This window comes from Microcaecilia unicolor, chromosome 4 (assembly GCF_901765095.1).
Source record: "Microcaecilia unicolor chromosome 4, aMicUni1.1, whole genome shotgun sequence".
Classification (NCBI taxonomy): domain Eukaryota; kingdom Metazoa; phylum Chordata; class Amphibia; order Gymnophiona; family Siphonopidae; genus Microcaecilia; species Microcaecilia unicolor.
The window spans coordinates 140,427,116-140,442,758 of record NC_044034.1 but is presented as its reverse complement, the minus strand read 5'-3'; the positions used below and the strand labels follow the sequence as shown (position 1 = coordinate 140,442,758).

At 41.2% G+C, this 15,643-nt stretch overlaps 1 protein-coding gene across 3 annotated transcripts in view; it reads right to left on the bottom strand.

Moving 5' to 3' along the window:
* The window catches only part of WT1 (WT1 transcription factor), a 91,765-nt gene extending 79,987 nt beyond the window's left edge, over positions 1-11,778 (bottom strand). For all 3 annotated transcript variants that reach the window (XM_030200660.1, XM_030200661.1, XM_030200662.1), the window contains exon 1: positions 11,367-11,778. In XM_030200660.1, coding sequence (XP_030056520.1) covers positions 11,367-11,739 — 373 coding nt within the window. In that variant the 5' untranslated portion in view covers positions 11,740-11,778. The remainder of the gene's footprint in view (positions 1-11,366) is intronic.
* Between the last annotated feature and the right edge of the window lie 3,865 nt (positions 11,779-15,643).

The window sequence follows — 15,643 nt, the reverse complement described above, 5'->3', positions numbered from 1 at the left end:
AATTGGAGTCACCCTCATCCTTTCCTCACCTTTGTCCCTTCAATCTGCTTTTCAAGCTCCATCCCAAAGGAAAAGAGAGACAGACAGCGCGACTAGCTCAAACAAACTCAGCCAAACACACAGAGCAGGCCCCAGATGCCAGCGGTTTCCCTAGTGGACGTGGCCCAGGAGCCACCAGCACTGCAAATGGGGAAAAGGACCTCAGCACCCAGGCTTCCATGTTAGCTATGCCCAGCACAGTATCAGCCTCAGGCCTGCGTCTGAGGGCCCACATGATCTTCTCTCCTGGCTGGAAGAAAAAGGACCTGGGAGCAATGGTAAAGCTCAAATAGAGCTGGAGGAGTGGCCTAGTGGTTAGGGTGGTGGACTTTGGTCCTGGGGAGCTGAGGAAGTGAGTTCAATTCCCACTTCAGGCACAGGCAGCTCCTTGTGACTCTGGGCAAGTCACTTAACCCTCCATTGCCCCATGTAAGCTGCATTGAGCCTGCCATGAGTGGGAAAGTGCGGGGTACAAATATAACAAAAAAAAAAACAGAGGTGAACTCAAGCAGCAGCAGCTGAGTTAGCAAGAGGAAAAGAACTGCTGGAGGCAGCTGACACAGTCCTAGTCCCACGCTCTGATCATTGTTCCATCCTGGAAGCGTGTAGGCAGATCTCTTCTTGTGCCAGCAGAGGCCGGGGATCCTATTGGAACCAGGTGATTCCACTTCTGCAAGGGCCTCTTCTATTGCTTCGATAGCTGAAGTTTTAGTTTTAGAAGAACATTCCCATCTTACTTACTAAGCAACAGACCAGGTGCTATTAGAGGAGAGAGTTCCTCCTAATAAAAGGAATACTGTATAGTGCTGAACAAAGAAAAGAAGCTAAAGGATTTCATTTCTCATTTCAGTGAAAGATTTAAGTACATAAGTATTAGATAAACTGAATAGAAAAGCAGGGAAATGCAAACTGAAATAATACTATAAATCCAAAGGTTTGCACACTTAGTTTGCGGGTGTCTCCACAAAGTATATTTTAACTATCAAATGAGGTTTGGAGACACCCACAAACTAAGTGTGCAAATTTTTTGGATTTAGAGTACATAAGTATTGCCATACTGGGACAGACCAAAGGTCCGTCAAGCCCAGCATCCTGCTTCCAACAGTGGCCAATCCAGGTCACAAATACCTGGCAAAATCCCAAAAAAGCTCAATATATTTTATGCGGCTTATGCCAGAAATAAGCAGTGGATTTTCCCCAAGTCAATTTAATAATGGTCTGGCGACTTATTTGGGCAAAAATGTGTCTTGTTTTTCATCTGCCAATGACCACAGCAATCTCTTATGAAATAGTGATTTTAAGAGCCTCATCTCCTTCTATCACTATTTTGGAATCGGATAAGAAATTGTTCAACATCCTATTAGCTGTTGCCTTGCATTTAATTGTCTCCAATTGGAAAAATAATGTACATTTAAATTACAATGAATGGTGGAGCTATGTATGTGTGATCAGAAAGTATGAAATGATTTTGGCTTGCAAACAACATAGAGTTAAGTCAGTTTTAAAGACCTGGGCCCGCTTGGATTTATTTTGTCAAGATTCTCCTGTCACTACCTAATCTTGTATATTTCTGCTGGTATCTAGAGTTGGAACGCTGATAATGCTCTGATCTTTTATTGTATATGCCATGGATTGTTGTTATTGTTTGTTTTATTGTCTGTTTTATGTTTGACACAAAACTTCTAATAAAAATATGAAGCAAATTAATAATGGTCTGTGGACTTTTCCTTTAGGAAGATGTCCAAACCTTTTTTAAACCCCGCTAAGCTAACCGCCTTTACCACATTCTCTGGCAACAAATTCCAGAGTTTAATTACACATTGAATGAAGAAAAATTTTCTCTGATTTGTTTTAAATTTACTACTTTGTAGCTTCATTGAATGCCCCCTAGTCCTAGTATTTTTGGAAAGAGTAAACGTCTACCCTTTCCACTCCACTCATTATTTTATAGACCTCTATCATATCTCCCCTCAGTCATATCATATTTAGCTATAGATTAGATTGTAGTAATCTGTAAACTGACAGATGCAGATTTACAATGAGACACACATGTCCAAATCTTGTACCATGTACCCTGAAGCCAACAAGAAGAGGCCAAGATGTGATCGGACCTGCAGTTCATAAACCTGAAGAAAGTCACAAACTGAAATAAGCTCTTATTGCTACTGAACTATCCCCAGAGCTTCCACAGTGATTGCAGAGCCCCTGGCTTAAAAAGCACCCTCCAGTGGAAGACTGCCCAAGCTGTGCGTCTTCATTCATTTAACACTCGAGGACAAGTTTCTCCAGGGAGAAATTATTCATGCTGCTGCAGCCTGGACTGTTTTGCCTGGCATTGGCTATTTTAACACTGGTATAATATATCAGGCTTCCAGGGGGTTCAGCCAGTGTTATTCCATATTAATTCTATGTTAATGCTAAATCCAGGATTTCCTCTATTACCCAGGCAAAATACTGAGGAGGGCACAGAAATGTGTAAGTTACAAAACTGTTCTCATTCCTACACATAAAGGCAGATTCATGGAGGAACATTGGTAACTTGGTGGCAAGGTGAAATCTGTACTAATAAAATGTTTCCTTCAGTATTTACAACTGCTTAGATCTGGCTAAAGAACTTTATTTAGAATCTGGGGCCAACCCTATAAGCAGCAGGAATAAAAGTCTCTTTACAAGAAGTCACAATACTGTTCCTTACTGATGTACCATTCAAATCAAAGGTGCGTCAGGGAGACATCTCCTATATAATAATTTGTCAATCTGCGTCCCTGGATGGCTGGCTGGCTGGGTTCATAACTGTATGTAAATGAGCTACTACATAATCAGCTCGCCTCCAGCCTTCCCTTCCCTCTCAGTGTCCCGCCCTCGTGGAAAGAGGAAATTATGTCAGAGGAAGGCGGGACACTGAGAGAGAAGGAAAGGGAAGGCTGGAGGCGAGCCGAGCCTGCTGCTTTCACTGCCACCGCTGCGACTTGATGTAAAATAAAAGTTTTAAAGGCAGGGCAGCAGGAAGGAAAGGAGGGCTGTTGTGGGAAAAGAGGGCAGGCAGGTAGGTGAGGGCTGGGGTTGAACTGGAACTTGGGTGCATAAAACGGGGGCAGGTGGGGACTGGGGCGAGTCACTGGACATGGATGGGATAGGATAGGAGGGGAGGGCAGAGAAGAATCGCTAGACATGGAGGGGAGGGGAGAATCACTGGAGATGGAGGGAAGGGCAGGGGAGAGAGGAGACATCGCCTTCCTAGGGCCCGTTTCATTTTTCGCGAAATGGGTTTTGTTGCTTGTTTACAAATAATTACTAGGGCCTGTCTAGTTTCTTAGTAGTCTAAATTCAGGGCTGCTGAGAAATGGACAACTTTTGCCCCAAAGGTCTGGAGCAGGGGTCCAGGGGATCTGCCTGGAGTTTGAGGGGGTAGTGGAGTCTGCCTCAGAGTTTGTTGAACATCTTCCCGGGCGTAGGGAGCCTGGGATGTTGAACACTGTTACTGCCTTTGCAGGCTACGTACAGTGAGCTAGACAGAGAAGGTCCGCAGGTTGCATCAGGCTGATGGACGATGATTTCAGGCCTCCACTATAAACAATTTCCTACAAAGACAGTTTTCCAGGCTACCTACCTTTTCCAGAAATTGGTGGAGGAGGGACCCTAATTTCCCAGTTTTCTCTCAGGTGAACAATTGCAGGGGGAAATTCTATATATGGTGTTTAAAATATCTGCACTGTAAAACCATGTGCTTAGTGTGATTTCTAGAAACTATGCCTAAAGTTAAGCATAGTTTATAGAATATGCCCATGCGTCATTCTTGCATCTAAAATTTAGGTTCACCCATTTAGGCCACCTAAAGCCAGACCTAAATACCTGTGCTTCACTTAGGCACAGATCGGGTGTATTCTAGAAGAATGCTCATAGTTTTTTTTTTTTTTAAATGCCCACAACCCGCCCGTTCCACACCCATGGTATGCCCCCTTTTTGACTGTGAGCATTAGAATTTACGCCCACCACGTTATAGAATACAACTAGAAAGTTGTGCGTGTCAATTCTAATTAAAGCCAATTAGTGCCGCTAATTGATTAAGTATCAATTATCTGCACTGATTGGCTTGTTAATCAATTACGTTGTATGCACAATTTTGGCTATGTGGCCAAATTAGTGCGCACAATTTAAGGCACCATATACAGAATTTGGGGGAATGTGCATTTGAATATTGACTACCACTTCTGCAAATTTTGTGCGTAGGCCACAATAGCTATGTTGCTATCTTTTAAACATTTTGGTTTTCGGTTTGTCCTATAGATTCTGAAAGAAAGAAAAGGTTTGCACACAGTTTTAATTTACTAAAGCTTTTCTGCGTAGAGAGTGTGAAAGAAAAGGTTTTATAAATTAGGATGGAATGAGGTTCAAAGTGTGTGGATCCCAAGGTACTAGTGTATCTCTGCCACCCCGGTTTGTATGTCTCTGGAGAATGTACCGCCTTGTCCCCTCTGCAAACCTCCAGGACTTACAAAGTTGACAGCTGCAAGTTCGTAAATGAGCCCTTAAATAAGATATTCTCCATCTGTTGTTTGAACCAAACTGGAGTTTCTAATTTACTTCGAAAAAAAAAAAATCTGCTCAAGCACTTTCTGAAGCATTTGCAATTACCAGAGAATGTCAAATTAAAAATAACCTCCTACTTCAGCTGAAATTTGCTCTCCATAAAGTAAACAAGTTATATTTTCCCCAGCAAATTCTCATTGAAATGAATCACCTCTGTTCCTGACCCCAGAGTGACACCAAACCGTAAATCAGGCACTCAGACACCATCCTTCATTAATTACACAGACTCACAAACAACTCGAGCAGGGGAAAAAAAGTAATTACAAGGTGATATTTTCTTTTTGGGGCTTCTTAACCCATCAGCAGTTCTGCAAAGGCTTCCTTGCGATACTCTGGGCGCTGTACACAGCTCACTTTATAGTTGCATGATCAGGTAGGATGTAGTTATGAATGACTTAGCAAAGGAAACTTACTCAGAACTTAGAATGATCTAGTTACATGCAACACATGATTTTGATAATTAGGTGGTAATTTTATAAGGAGGAATAGCCTAGTGGTTAGAGCACCAGACTTGCAATCCAGAGGTGGCTGGTTCAAATCCCACTGCTGCTCCTTGTGATCTTGGGCAAGTCACTTAAACTCCATTGCCTCAGGTACAAACTTAGATTGTGAGCCCTCCTGGGACAGAGAAATATCCAGTGTAACTAAATGTAACTCACCTTGAGCTACTACTGAAAAAAGTGTGAGCAAAATCTAAATAAATAAACCTTAAGCACCAAGTATGTGGGTAAATATCCAGAATGTGTGCATATATGGTCATCAATGCCAGTATTCCTACTAGGTATTATTCTGCATAGTTCAAAGGTGGGTGAACAGATGGCCAGAATCCAGGTAGGTCTGAATTCAAGCATACTTGGCACAAGTACAGATCTCAAAGGAGAGGAAGGAAGAGTAGATGGTATGGATGGGCAGACTGGATAGGCCATATGGTCTTTATCTGCCTTCATTTTTCTCTGTTTCTATGGGTAGGGTGCACAGTTACATGAGTAAATTGTAGAATGCTATGATTTATGCATGTTTTGTAGAAATCTAAGTGTGTGCATTTACTTCGGCTCCATGGCTGCACCTAAATTATTTTTCTAGGTAGTAGGAAACTAAGAATGGGTAGAATGTGCATAATCTGATGAAATGAATCCCCAACAGGCTGGGCCTCTCGTAATACATTCCCCGCAATAGGCTTTTTCGGGCAATGTCTGCATCTAAATTATTCTTCTGCACCACTATTCTAGGAGGGAAAGTAGGTGCCAACTTTTATTAATAGTGTAAGCTCCAAACAGACGTCGCTATATACAATTCCCCTCCTCTTCCTTGAATGCAGGCCTCTTCCAGCACATAACTCATCTTAATCTGTTTCTTGTTGCCTAAAAACAACTCAGACAATTTGATCTGAAAATTAAGAACACTGCCCAAAGAAGCCCACTGAGGATTTCCATTAGGGCTGTGTATCTTCAGAGGCAATGCATTAATACCTAGTGCAAAAGAGAGAAAGTGATCACTATGGGGAGCACATTAGGAGAGGTCAGGCCTGTTGGAGATCCATCTCATCAGATTATGAACACTATACCTATTCTTAGGGACCCTTTTACTAAGCCAGGTACTACTACTACTACTTACCATTTCTATAGCGCTACTAGACGTACGCAGCGCTGTACACTTGAACATGAAGAGACAGTCCCTGCTCGATAGAGCTTACAATCTAATTAGGACAGACAAACAGGACAAACAAGAGATAAGGGAATATTAAAGTGAGGATGATAAAGGGTTTTGAACAAGTGAATAATGGTTAGGAGTTAAAAGCAGCATCAAAAAGGTGGGCTTTTAGCTTAGATTTGAAGACGGCCAGAGATGGAGCTTGACGTACCGGCTCAGGAAGTCTATTCCAGGCATATGGTGCAGCAAGATAAAAGGAACGGAGTCTGGAGTTAGCAGTGGAGGCACCTACGTCTGCCCAACCTGCGCCAAATTGGAGTTACCACCTGGTTACCGCATGGCTCTTGCAGTAGTTTCAATTGTGGCACATGTCTGCTACACGCATCTGAAAAATATTTTTTAGACGTTGCTTAGCGGACGCGCACTAAGTGGCATCTGATGTGCGTAGGTCATTACCACCCAAATTCTTTACCGTTAGGTCTATGGCTGGCAGTAAGGTCTCAGACCCAAAATGGACGCGCAACAATTTTGTTTTTGCCACACATCCATTTTCGGCAAAAAAGAGGCCTTATTTACAGGCGCGCTGAAAAATGATTCTGTGCATGCCCAGAACCCACGCCTACACTACCACAGGCCATTTTTCAGCGCGCCTTTGTAAAAGGAGCCCTTAGTTTCCAAACAGAGACTTGCACAACCTGTATCTTCCGGGAACATATAAGGAAGCAAGTTTGGGTTTGCTTCCAGCCACATCGGAGGGATCTAGTGCCCATGGGCATTTTTTTCAAGGACCCAATAGACGGGGAGATGCAAGAAGCTCAGAATAAACTACTATGTCTGAATTCAGTTCATATGCTTGATCCTGCTCCTCTCTCTGCAGGAGGAAATATTTTTCTCATGTTTTAGAACTTCAGTTCTAGTTTACTGTTGTAAAGAAAGATCCATGTTTTTAATCTCAGATAAAGTCGCCTGTAACAAGATGTGAAGTTCCTTTCAGCAGTCTGTAACTCTGAAGGACTCTGGAGCTCATGTTGTTGCTGTCTCTGGCTTCTCCTTCCTAAAGCCATAAAAGAAAGGTTTCTTTCTTCTTCTTTTTTTCTTTTTCTTCTTTTTTTTTTAGGTTAACACTAAGACTTCCTTAGATACTTTCAGCCTGATGCAGATTTGTAGTGACCTTGAAGGCTGCTGAAAGCAGAATGATGTTTTGGAGCATTTTCCGGAGTTGCCCGACCCAAAGCTTTTGGAATGTGATAAGAACTGTAGTTGTGAACCAATCTGTTGATAGCAAGGTCTCTTTAATTAGGACTTATCAGAGGCAGAGCCGATTAAAATGTGCTGAAAAATAATTAAAAGTTGTACATCTGCTCCATACTCTGATCTTCTGAAGCAACTCAATTGTTGGAGAGGACCAGCTGGACAAAGGCACAGAAAATGGGCACAGCTAGGTTCCAAGACTTGGCAAGAAGACATTGTTGAGCCCAAGGTAACGTCTTTTCCCACAGTCTGAAAAACTTCTGAAATAATGTGTAACCTTGATTCATTCAGCAGCAGCAGCAAGACCGTGCAGTTTCATACTCAAACCCAAGAAATCTTTGCCTACTGCAGGAACATATGGTGTGAGATACCGAGATAGACCAAAGTCCATGGAGCTCAGTATCCCGTTTCCACTGTGGCCAGTCCAAGTGGCAAGTACCCAGCAAATCCCAAAACGTTGATCTATTTCCCATAGCTCCTGTTTCTGTCATTGCTAATAATTGTTACGGACTTTTCCTCCAGCAACTTCTCCGAACCTCTTTTGAAGCCAGTCACCTTGACCTTTCACTGGATTGACTCAGAAATAAACACTTAAAAATGGTGGTTATTCTTGTGTGTTTACTTTTATTTCTGCATTACTAATTCTGCAGCACAGATATGAAGGAAGCTTCCTAGCTTGTGTGTCTCTCTCTATAGGTTTTATTTTCATTTCGTTTCATTTGTTATCCCTCCATTTCCAGCCCATCCAAACAGATACGTATTTTCTGATGCTGTCTCTCCCTCTCTGACCTTTCCTTTCTCACTTATCTTTTACCTGAGCGTGGAAAGTGTGTATAATCTGCTCACCTGTCTAGTTAGTAAATTAACAAATTATCTACCTGCTGAAAAAGTATTGTACTAGAATAGAGAATTGCATTTTCTAGGCGGAAAGGGGGTGAATTTTGGAAAACACTGTGTACATTTAACTCCCCCCCCCCCCCCCCCCCCCCCACCCACCGTCTTCTCCTGTGCAGGTAGTTATCAGACTGAAGTCTGCAACAGAAGGACCTTCAGCTGAGTCTAAAGGCAAACCGAACCAGCTAATGTTTGTAAACACGATTGGGGAATAAATACAGAATCACTAATTGGGCGATATAAATTGACGGGGAAAGCAGCTGCTTGCATGAGAAAAGGAAAAGGAACCGTTACGCCAAGCACAGTTTAACAAAAGCTACAGTCTTGCAGGTTATAGTAATCAATTAAAACATATACATTTCAGAATAAAATCTAGGGGATTGACTATGTTAATTATCGGAGCTATATTTACAGTGTCAGAATGCACGTTGTCAGTTACTTTACAGATCCTGAACTGGCTGCGGCGCTTAAGGGCTTAAAGTTAGATTCCATTTATTTCAAACTATTTATAGTTTTTACGGCAACGCATTTATTAGTTTTATAGGTCACCATTTCCCCTCTTTTCTCGTTCAAAAAGTTATTTTGCTGCTGAGCAAAAAGAGTTTATTTCATCGGCATTACTGAAAAAAAACCCGTGAAACGCTTTATAATAATATTTAATTTCTACTTGTGAAATGGAAACTGATATAAGTTCTGAAAATGTTGCTGTGGCTTTTTTGGCATCTGAATATAGAAAAAACATAGTAAATGACGGCAGCGGGGAAAATGTCCATCTAGTCCGCCAAGCAATCAAAATGTTTCAGTTCCCTCAATGGCTGCCAATCAAAAAAACAGAATTTATTTAACTAGCACCTTATGCCCTTAAACACAAGCAGATCTATCCACATTCAGTCTAATCAAATATATTTTTAACTACAATGACATGAAAAGACAAGTTGTGTGTTCGTTTGCAATATAAGTGCACTACATTCACTAAAATGTACAGGAAACAGATTATTTGATTAATAGTTTTTTTAATCAAAATTATTTCAGGTAAAAATAAATAAATAGGTTAATTTATTTCCCAACAAAAACATATGAAATATTTTGGACTTTCTGATATATAATAGGATGTTGGTACCTGCTGAGGTTCTCTACATATTCAGTTTACGTTTTACCATACTCTGTACCTCGTCATCAGCATTGGAAAACATATTTAAAGACTCACTTTATAGTCATTTGCAAAATGAGAATATACGTCCAAATTGTGCAAGAAATTAACAAAAGAATTATTAAAGATCAAGTTACTTCAGATGTGTCCCCCCAAAAAGGTTTACCTAGATTAGCGATAATAAATTTTTACGAATAATAATAATAATAATATACTCTCTTCAAGGTTGTACTATTTTGTATAATAATAACATGCAATAAATAAGAATTTGAGCTGTTATAAATGACGTCTTAAAAGACATCTGTTTTCTCATGTAATAAACATAGCCTTTAGTTAAATGAGAAAAAAAAAGTATTTTCCCATACAGGTGGAATCCAATTAATTAAATCTAGCCTTTGCCCTACAAACAGGATTTTTGCCATAGCGAAAAGTCATTCAACAGTTAAATACTTTTGGATGCGCAGGTCATATTTCTGTACCAGACTTAGGAATAGATGCAAAATTCACAATTCACAATTATGCCAACAGCAAGAAAAAATCATAACTGGGTTTGTGCGTTTATGCTGCCTCCCACTCCCCACCCCACCCCCACCCCCACGGATAGAGTATTTGAAAAAATGATCTTATGGTGAAACTCTTGGAATTGCGTTTTTCAAGAAAAAATGAGACTTTCCATTGCAATTTATTTTAACTTTTCGCACGATCAGTAAAGGTATCTATTACTTATTGTAAGGTACTGTAAAACCTAGCATGTTGGTACTTGGGAATATTCATATATTTTAAAACTCGCTCAAGTGAATTGTACTTTATTTTCACCATGTAGCATTTTCAAAAATCTCTTTTTAACATTCATTCAAGAGCAGATGAAAACGGAGCTTGAATTACTGGGGAAAAGGAAAGACTTTGCAGTGTACAGTCTACAAAGAAATACTTTTACAAAGGATTTCTTATAATGACTTGTTAATTAGTAGTCAGGTATTATTAAATAGAATATTAAAACGTGAATAAGAGGTTGCAGGTTATAAAGTAAATATTTTGTACTGAAAGTCATGAACGTTTAAAATAAAGTGTTTTTTCTTCATAACTTTTCAGCGTTCAAATTATTTCCAATTGCAGTAAAAAAAAATATTTGCAGAACTGTTTTTATTTTTCACAGCACATTGAACCCTCTTTATATCTATTATCGTGTGTCCAACATAAGCGCACAGGGTTTTTTTTTTTTTTAGTACACATGAAAAGGTCTGTTGGGGACGGAGCACCTTAAACGATTATACTCCCCCCACCCCCCACCCCCACCCCCATCACCACCACTGTCACAGGGAAGAGGCTTTGGAAAACTGATGCCCTGTGTAGATAAATACCGGGCAAGCAAGGAGGAAAGCTAGTCTCAAATACTGCTTTTGTAAACATTGGGACTCGGCACATGCACGAATTATCTTGAAAGAAATGAAATACGAAAAGTCCTCTGAAAGGGCCGAGGGAGCCAGGGGCACAGTGCTGATAACCTAGTTGAAAGAAACCCCAAGACATGGATGAAATTAGGGCAAATAGAAATGCAATCCTTATGTTACCAGCAGACTAAGCTGGAACTGTTGAGGGGGGACATTGTGGGGTAACACCGTGTGTACGGGGTAATCTTACTGTAGATGAGTGTATTTCTCTGACATCCTGGCACTGCTCCCGATTACAACCCTCTTTCACCACAGCCTCCCTCTCCGTACCTGGCACTCTAACCTCAAGTTCAGAACAGGCACTGTAAACAACCCCCCACCCCTCCCCATCCAAGTCTTACCCTGGTTCCGGATCGCTTGTTGGCTCTCCAGGCAGCTGGGCAGGTAGGGGCCATTGGTGAACATCCTGGGCTGGCTGGGGGGTGGCTGGCTGGGCGGAGGAGCCCCGAAAGGTCCGTACCTGCAAGCCCCGGCCGTGCCGGTGAACTGACCCGAGAAATGCACGGTGAAGGCGCTCAGGCACTGGTCGTCGTGGGCATCGGAAGGGGTCCAGCTCGGCTCCTGTTTAATAAAGGGGTGAGAAGCCAGGGGGCCGTAGGAAGCCCCCGGGGGGAAGTCGAGCACCGGAGCCCACTGGCTGCCGCTGGCCATTTGCATGCTGCAGCTGCTGTTGGCCGGCAGCAAGGCGTTCAGATCCCTGACCTCCGAGCCCATGGTACCCGGCAGCTGCCAGACCACACTGTCCTGGCTCCCTGGCTCTTGCAGGCGTAGTCTTGCCTCTGCCTTGTCCAAAGCTCAAATAGAGGCGATTTGGCCGGAGGAGGAGTCAGGGCGGTGCTGCCCGGCCGCCTCGCTCCATTCACGTTTCGAGGCGAGGCAGCAGAGCTCGGGTGCTTCTAACATCACTCGCATCACACACTGCTGGAGCCCCCTACCTTAACATTTCTGATTCAGCGGGGCACAGAGGCTGGCGAGAACGGGTACGTATTTCTGATATCTAGAAATCAATTTCAGTTGTCAGGATTTCTCTGTTGCACAAGAAGATGCATTTCACGCTCAGGAGGAAAGAGAAAGTCCCCCGTGCCAGGTGGGCCAGTGCAATGCTATACAGAAAGATATTACTCAGTCACCACCACTGCAATATGTTATCACGGGTCGTTAGAAATAGAATATTGTATACCAAGATCTAAATCACACGGGAAGTCTATGGGATTTGTTAAAAAAAAAAAAAAAAAGCACAAGTCAACAAATTGAAATGCACAAGTTGTAAGGAAATGTTTCCTGCAAAAAATCTCTTTTCTGGTTTTGGTAGGCACGTTTGCCAGTAACACTGTATTATTTACACTGAATTCCTTGTCAGGGTCTAGAGTTTTCTCTGTTCAGAGATGGCGCAGGACAGCCGCAGATGGGCAACTCCCAGACAAGGGCACTGACATTAAATATTGTTTTCCTTCTGATCGGTTGAATTTTCAAACGGTTCAGATTGGAGGGGAGGGTGAGTTGCGGCTGTACCTGGCGGCTCCCAATACTGCGGTTTTAAGCAGTGAGCTTCATTGCTGTCCTGATATGGGCCAAACTAACCCGTTTGGAAACCCTGCCCCCCCCCCCCCGAAAATTAATTCCGCAAAAAACTAACTCCCTAACTCAAAAACAGGTCCTTCATCTGAGATATTTACAGTTGAAACTGCTAAGAAACCGACAGAGTCTCTAGCAGGGAAACATTTCTACAAGTCCCATGTTACTGATCTCACCTAAACCATACAACCTTCAAGACCGCAAATGGATTTTACTGTCATCTCTCCGAAACCACTAACCTTCCAATCCCGAAATGAAAATATTAGTTTATAAATTGCTCCATGACTGTAATTGAAAGTTAACATTCAAGCAAAAAGAATCAACGCCGAACTCATTGTTAGAGATTTTGAAATTGGATTTTTTTTTTTAAACCCTAATTCCGTTACGGTTTCTCAAACAGCAAACGGATCTGATAATTACTGCCTGGACGAATGGACAGACAGATAAATACCTCAATAAATGAAATCATATATAAAGAAAAACCTGACGCTCACGCAAACTGTCATGTGTAGATTCTTTAAATAATTGGAAAGCATTCTGGGGCCGTGCATAGGTTTGTTTTTCGAAAGTTTCGTTTTAAAATAAAACATTAGTTTGCATTCACCAATGGATAAATGCAGACATCAATATATAAGTTAACTCACAAATGAAGTTTAATCTTTTAAACAGATTGGTAGGTAAAAGAATTCAACGGAACCTCCTGTTATTTTGACAGGTACAGTTTAGGCTTTTAAACTATAATTTATTCGTAGACATATATATATAAAATAATCCTGTTGCAAAAAAAAAAAACAACAACACACACTTCAGGACTCTGGCTATAATTTAGGCATTTTGTACAAATGTAGTGCAAAATCCAACAATAGAAAGTTTCGCTTTAATGACAGGTGCTTTTTCTAGCGATTTGCTTCTGTCTTCCAGACTGTATTGCTCTCAATAATAACACGAGAAAATAACATTCTTCGTGTAAAAGCTAAGGGTAGGTGTATTATCAATAAATTTTCCGATGGGGGTTTTCATCTTTTGCAGCAAGAACCGATCACAGATCAGGACAACATTTGGATTTAACTATCGAAAAAAAAACGTAAAATGAGATGCTGCGATATTGCAGTTTTAAACATATCCAACGAACTCAATAATTTTCAGAACAGGCTTTCTTTAGCCCATCATTAATTTAATCATCATTAAAGAAAACTGATGTTGCATTTATCAGATTCAGGACCCTGTATTCCTCATGTCATATGTTCCAAATATAGCTGAATATATGAATATGAGCTAGATTGCCTTGAAACTATCAAAACATTGTTCCAGATAATTATAATTTTTGTTATTCTTAACACAAACTTCAGATCAGAGTTTTTTTTAATTGGCTACACATCTTATCTTTATTTCCTTGTAGTTACATTGTCTTATCGGGCTAAAAGTACTGTGCTGTTTATTAGGACCAAACCAATGGGCCACAAGTGGAAGTAAAATTTACAGAAGATTTTCTGCTACGACCGAAAAGGAAGAGACTCCTTCAGCACCTGGAAGAGTAAATATTTCAATTATCTGTAACAAAGAACAACAAAGTTTATTTCTAGATATTTTAAAACTAGCGACAGTTTGATGTTTTAAATAACTAGTGATTATTATTATTATTATTATTATTATTATTATTAACAACATGTTGTTAATAACAACAATTTCATTAATGGACCAAATAATATTTAAAGAGTTTTGGTAGGTTTGGGTGGGGAAAGGGGGGGATCCCTCCAAGAACTAACAATTAGATGTTTTGGAGGTATTAGAATGGAAGGCAGCAACCAATGGTTTTAATCAGAGGCTGCCTAGGAGTCTATTAGCATTGCTTTGCCAATGGGAAGAACTCCGAAAGGAAAGGCAAGCGGGGGACACTTGGCTATGTCTACCTTTCCTTTCCATTTCCTCACATTCAGGGTGGCCACAAGGTTAAAACTCCAAAAATAGAGACGACTTTTATTGTTCAAACTGTTTAAGTACAGACTTAAACTCCAAGGTCAAGCACATCAGATCTCAGCAAGAGGAAATTAAGACAAACCTGCTGAGCTGTAGTGAAGACTTTGCACCGTCTTGTGTGGTTTCAAAAGCAGAGCCGCTCGTCCTGAGGCCCCCATGCTCAAAAGTACACACGGGCGCTAGAGGCCATTAGTGCCATAATAGCATCCGCATTTACTTGCGCAGAACGTTCAGAGGCCCAGAGCACAGGAACAAAGAAGCATCGCAGATGAACAATGCAAGTAGCATGCTAATGTAGTCAAGCTCATCTTAATGAGGTCATTTTGTATTCCTCCCCAATGCTCAGAAAAGAGCGTCTGAACCAAAACTGACTTACTGCTGTAAAAAAAATAACACCAGGTCAGACCAGGCATTAGGCTGTAGGAAGAGAGGATTTCTCATGCTTCTCTCATGTTTCTTTCTGCAAAATCTGCCAGTTTTGATTGCTTTTGGAAGCTTATGGAAAGCCTGTGCAATCCCCTAAATGCTGGTAGTGAGAAACAGCAGACCCAAGCGAAAGCACACATCTAAATATAAGGGCAGACTGGATAGGTCATATGGCCTTTATCTGCCGTCATGTTTTTAAAAAATAATTAATTAATTAATTTAAAACTCTTATATTTAGGCCAATGTGTGCTTCATGTTCGGGTTTTTACCGGGCACATGTGCACAGCAACTAAGTTTACTGCCAAACTCCCTAATGCTTAATGCTATGAGCGTGCCGGCATGCCCGCACTGTTCCAACGATATTCTTACAGTGCTATTCAGAACAGAGCTGGAGTTTTGAGCATCAGGGCCCGGATGATAAGGATGTATCAAACTGTCTGCTGGGCTGTCGTATTTACTTCTTACATTTTCAACCTCACCCCTTCCCCCCCCCCCCCCCCCCAGCAATTACTTGAAAAGGATTTACATTTTTGAACCTCAAAACGCCACATGGTCAATATTTTCTGAAAATGAGCATTATATAAAGACAGGTATCATGATTGGTAGGAGTTCCTATGGAAAGTCATAGACAGCATTCCAG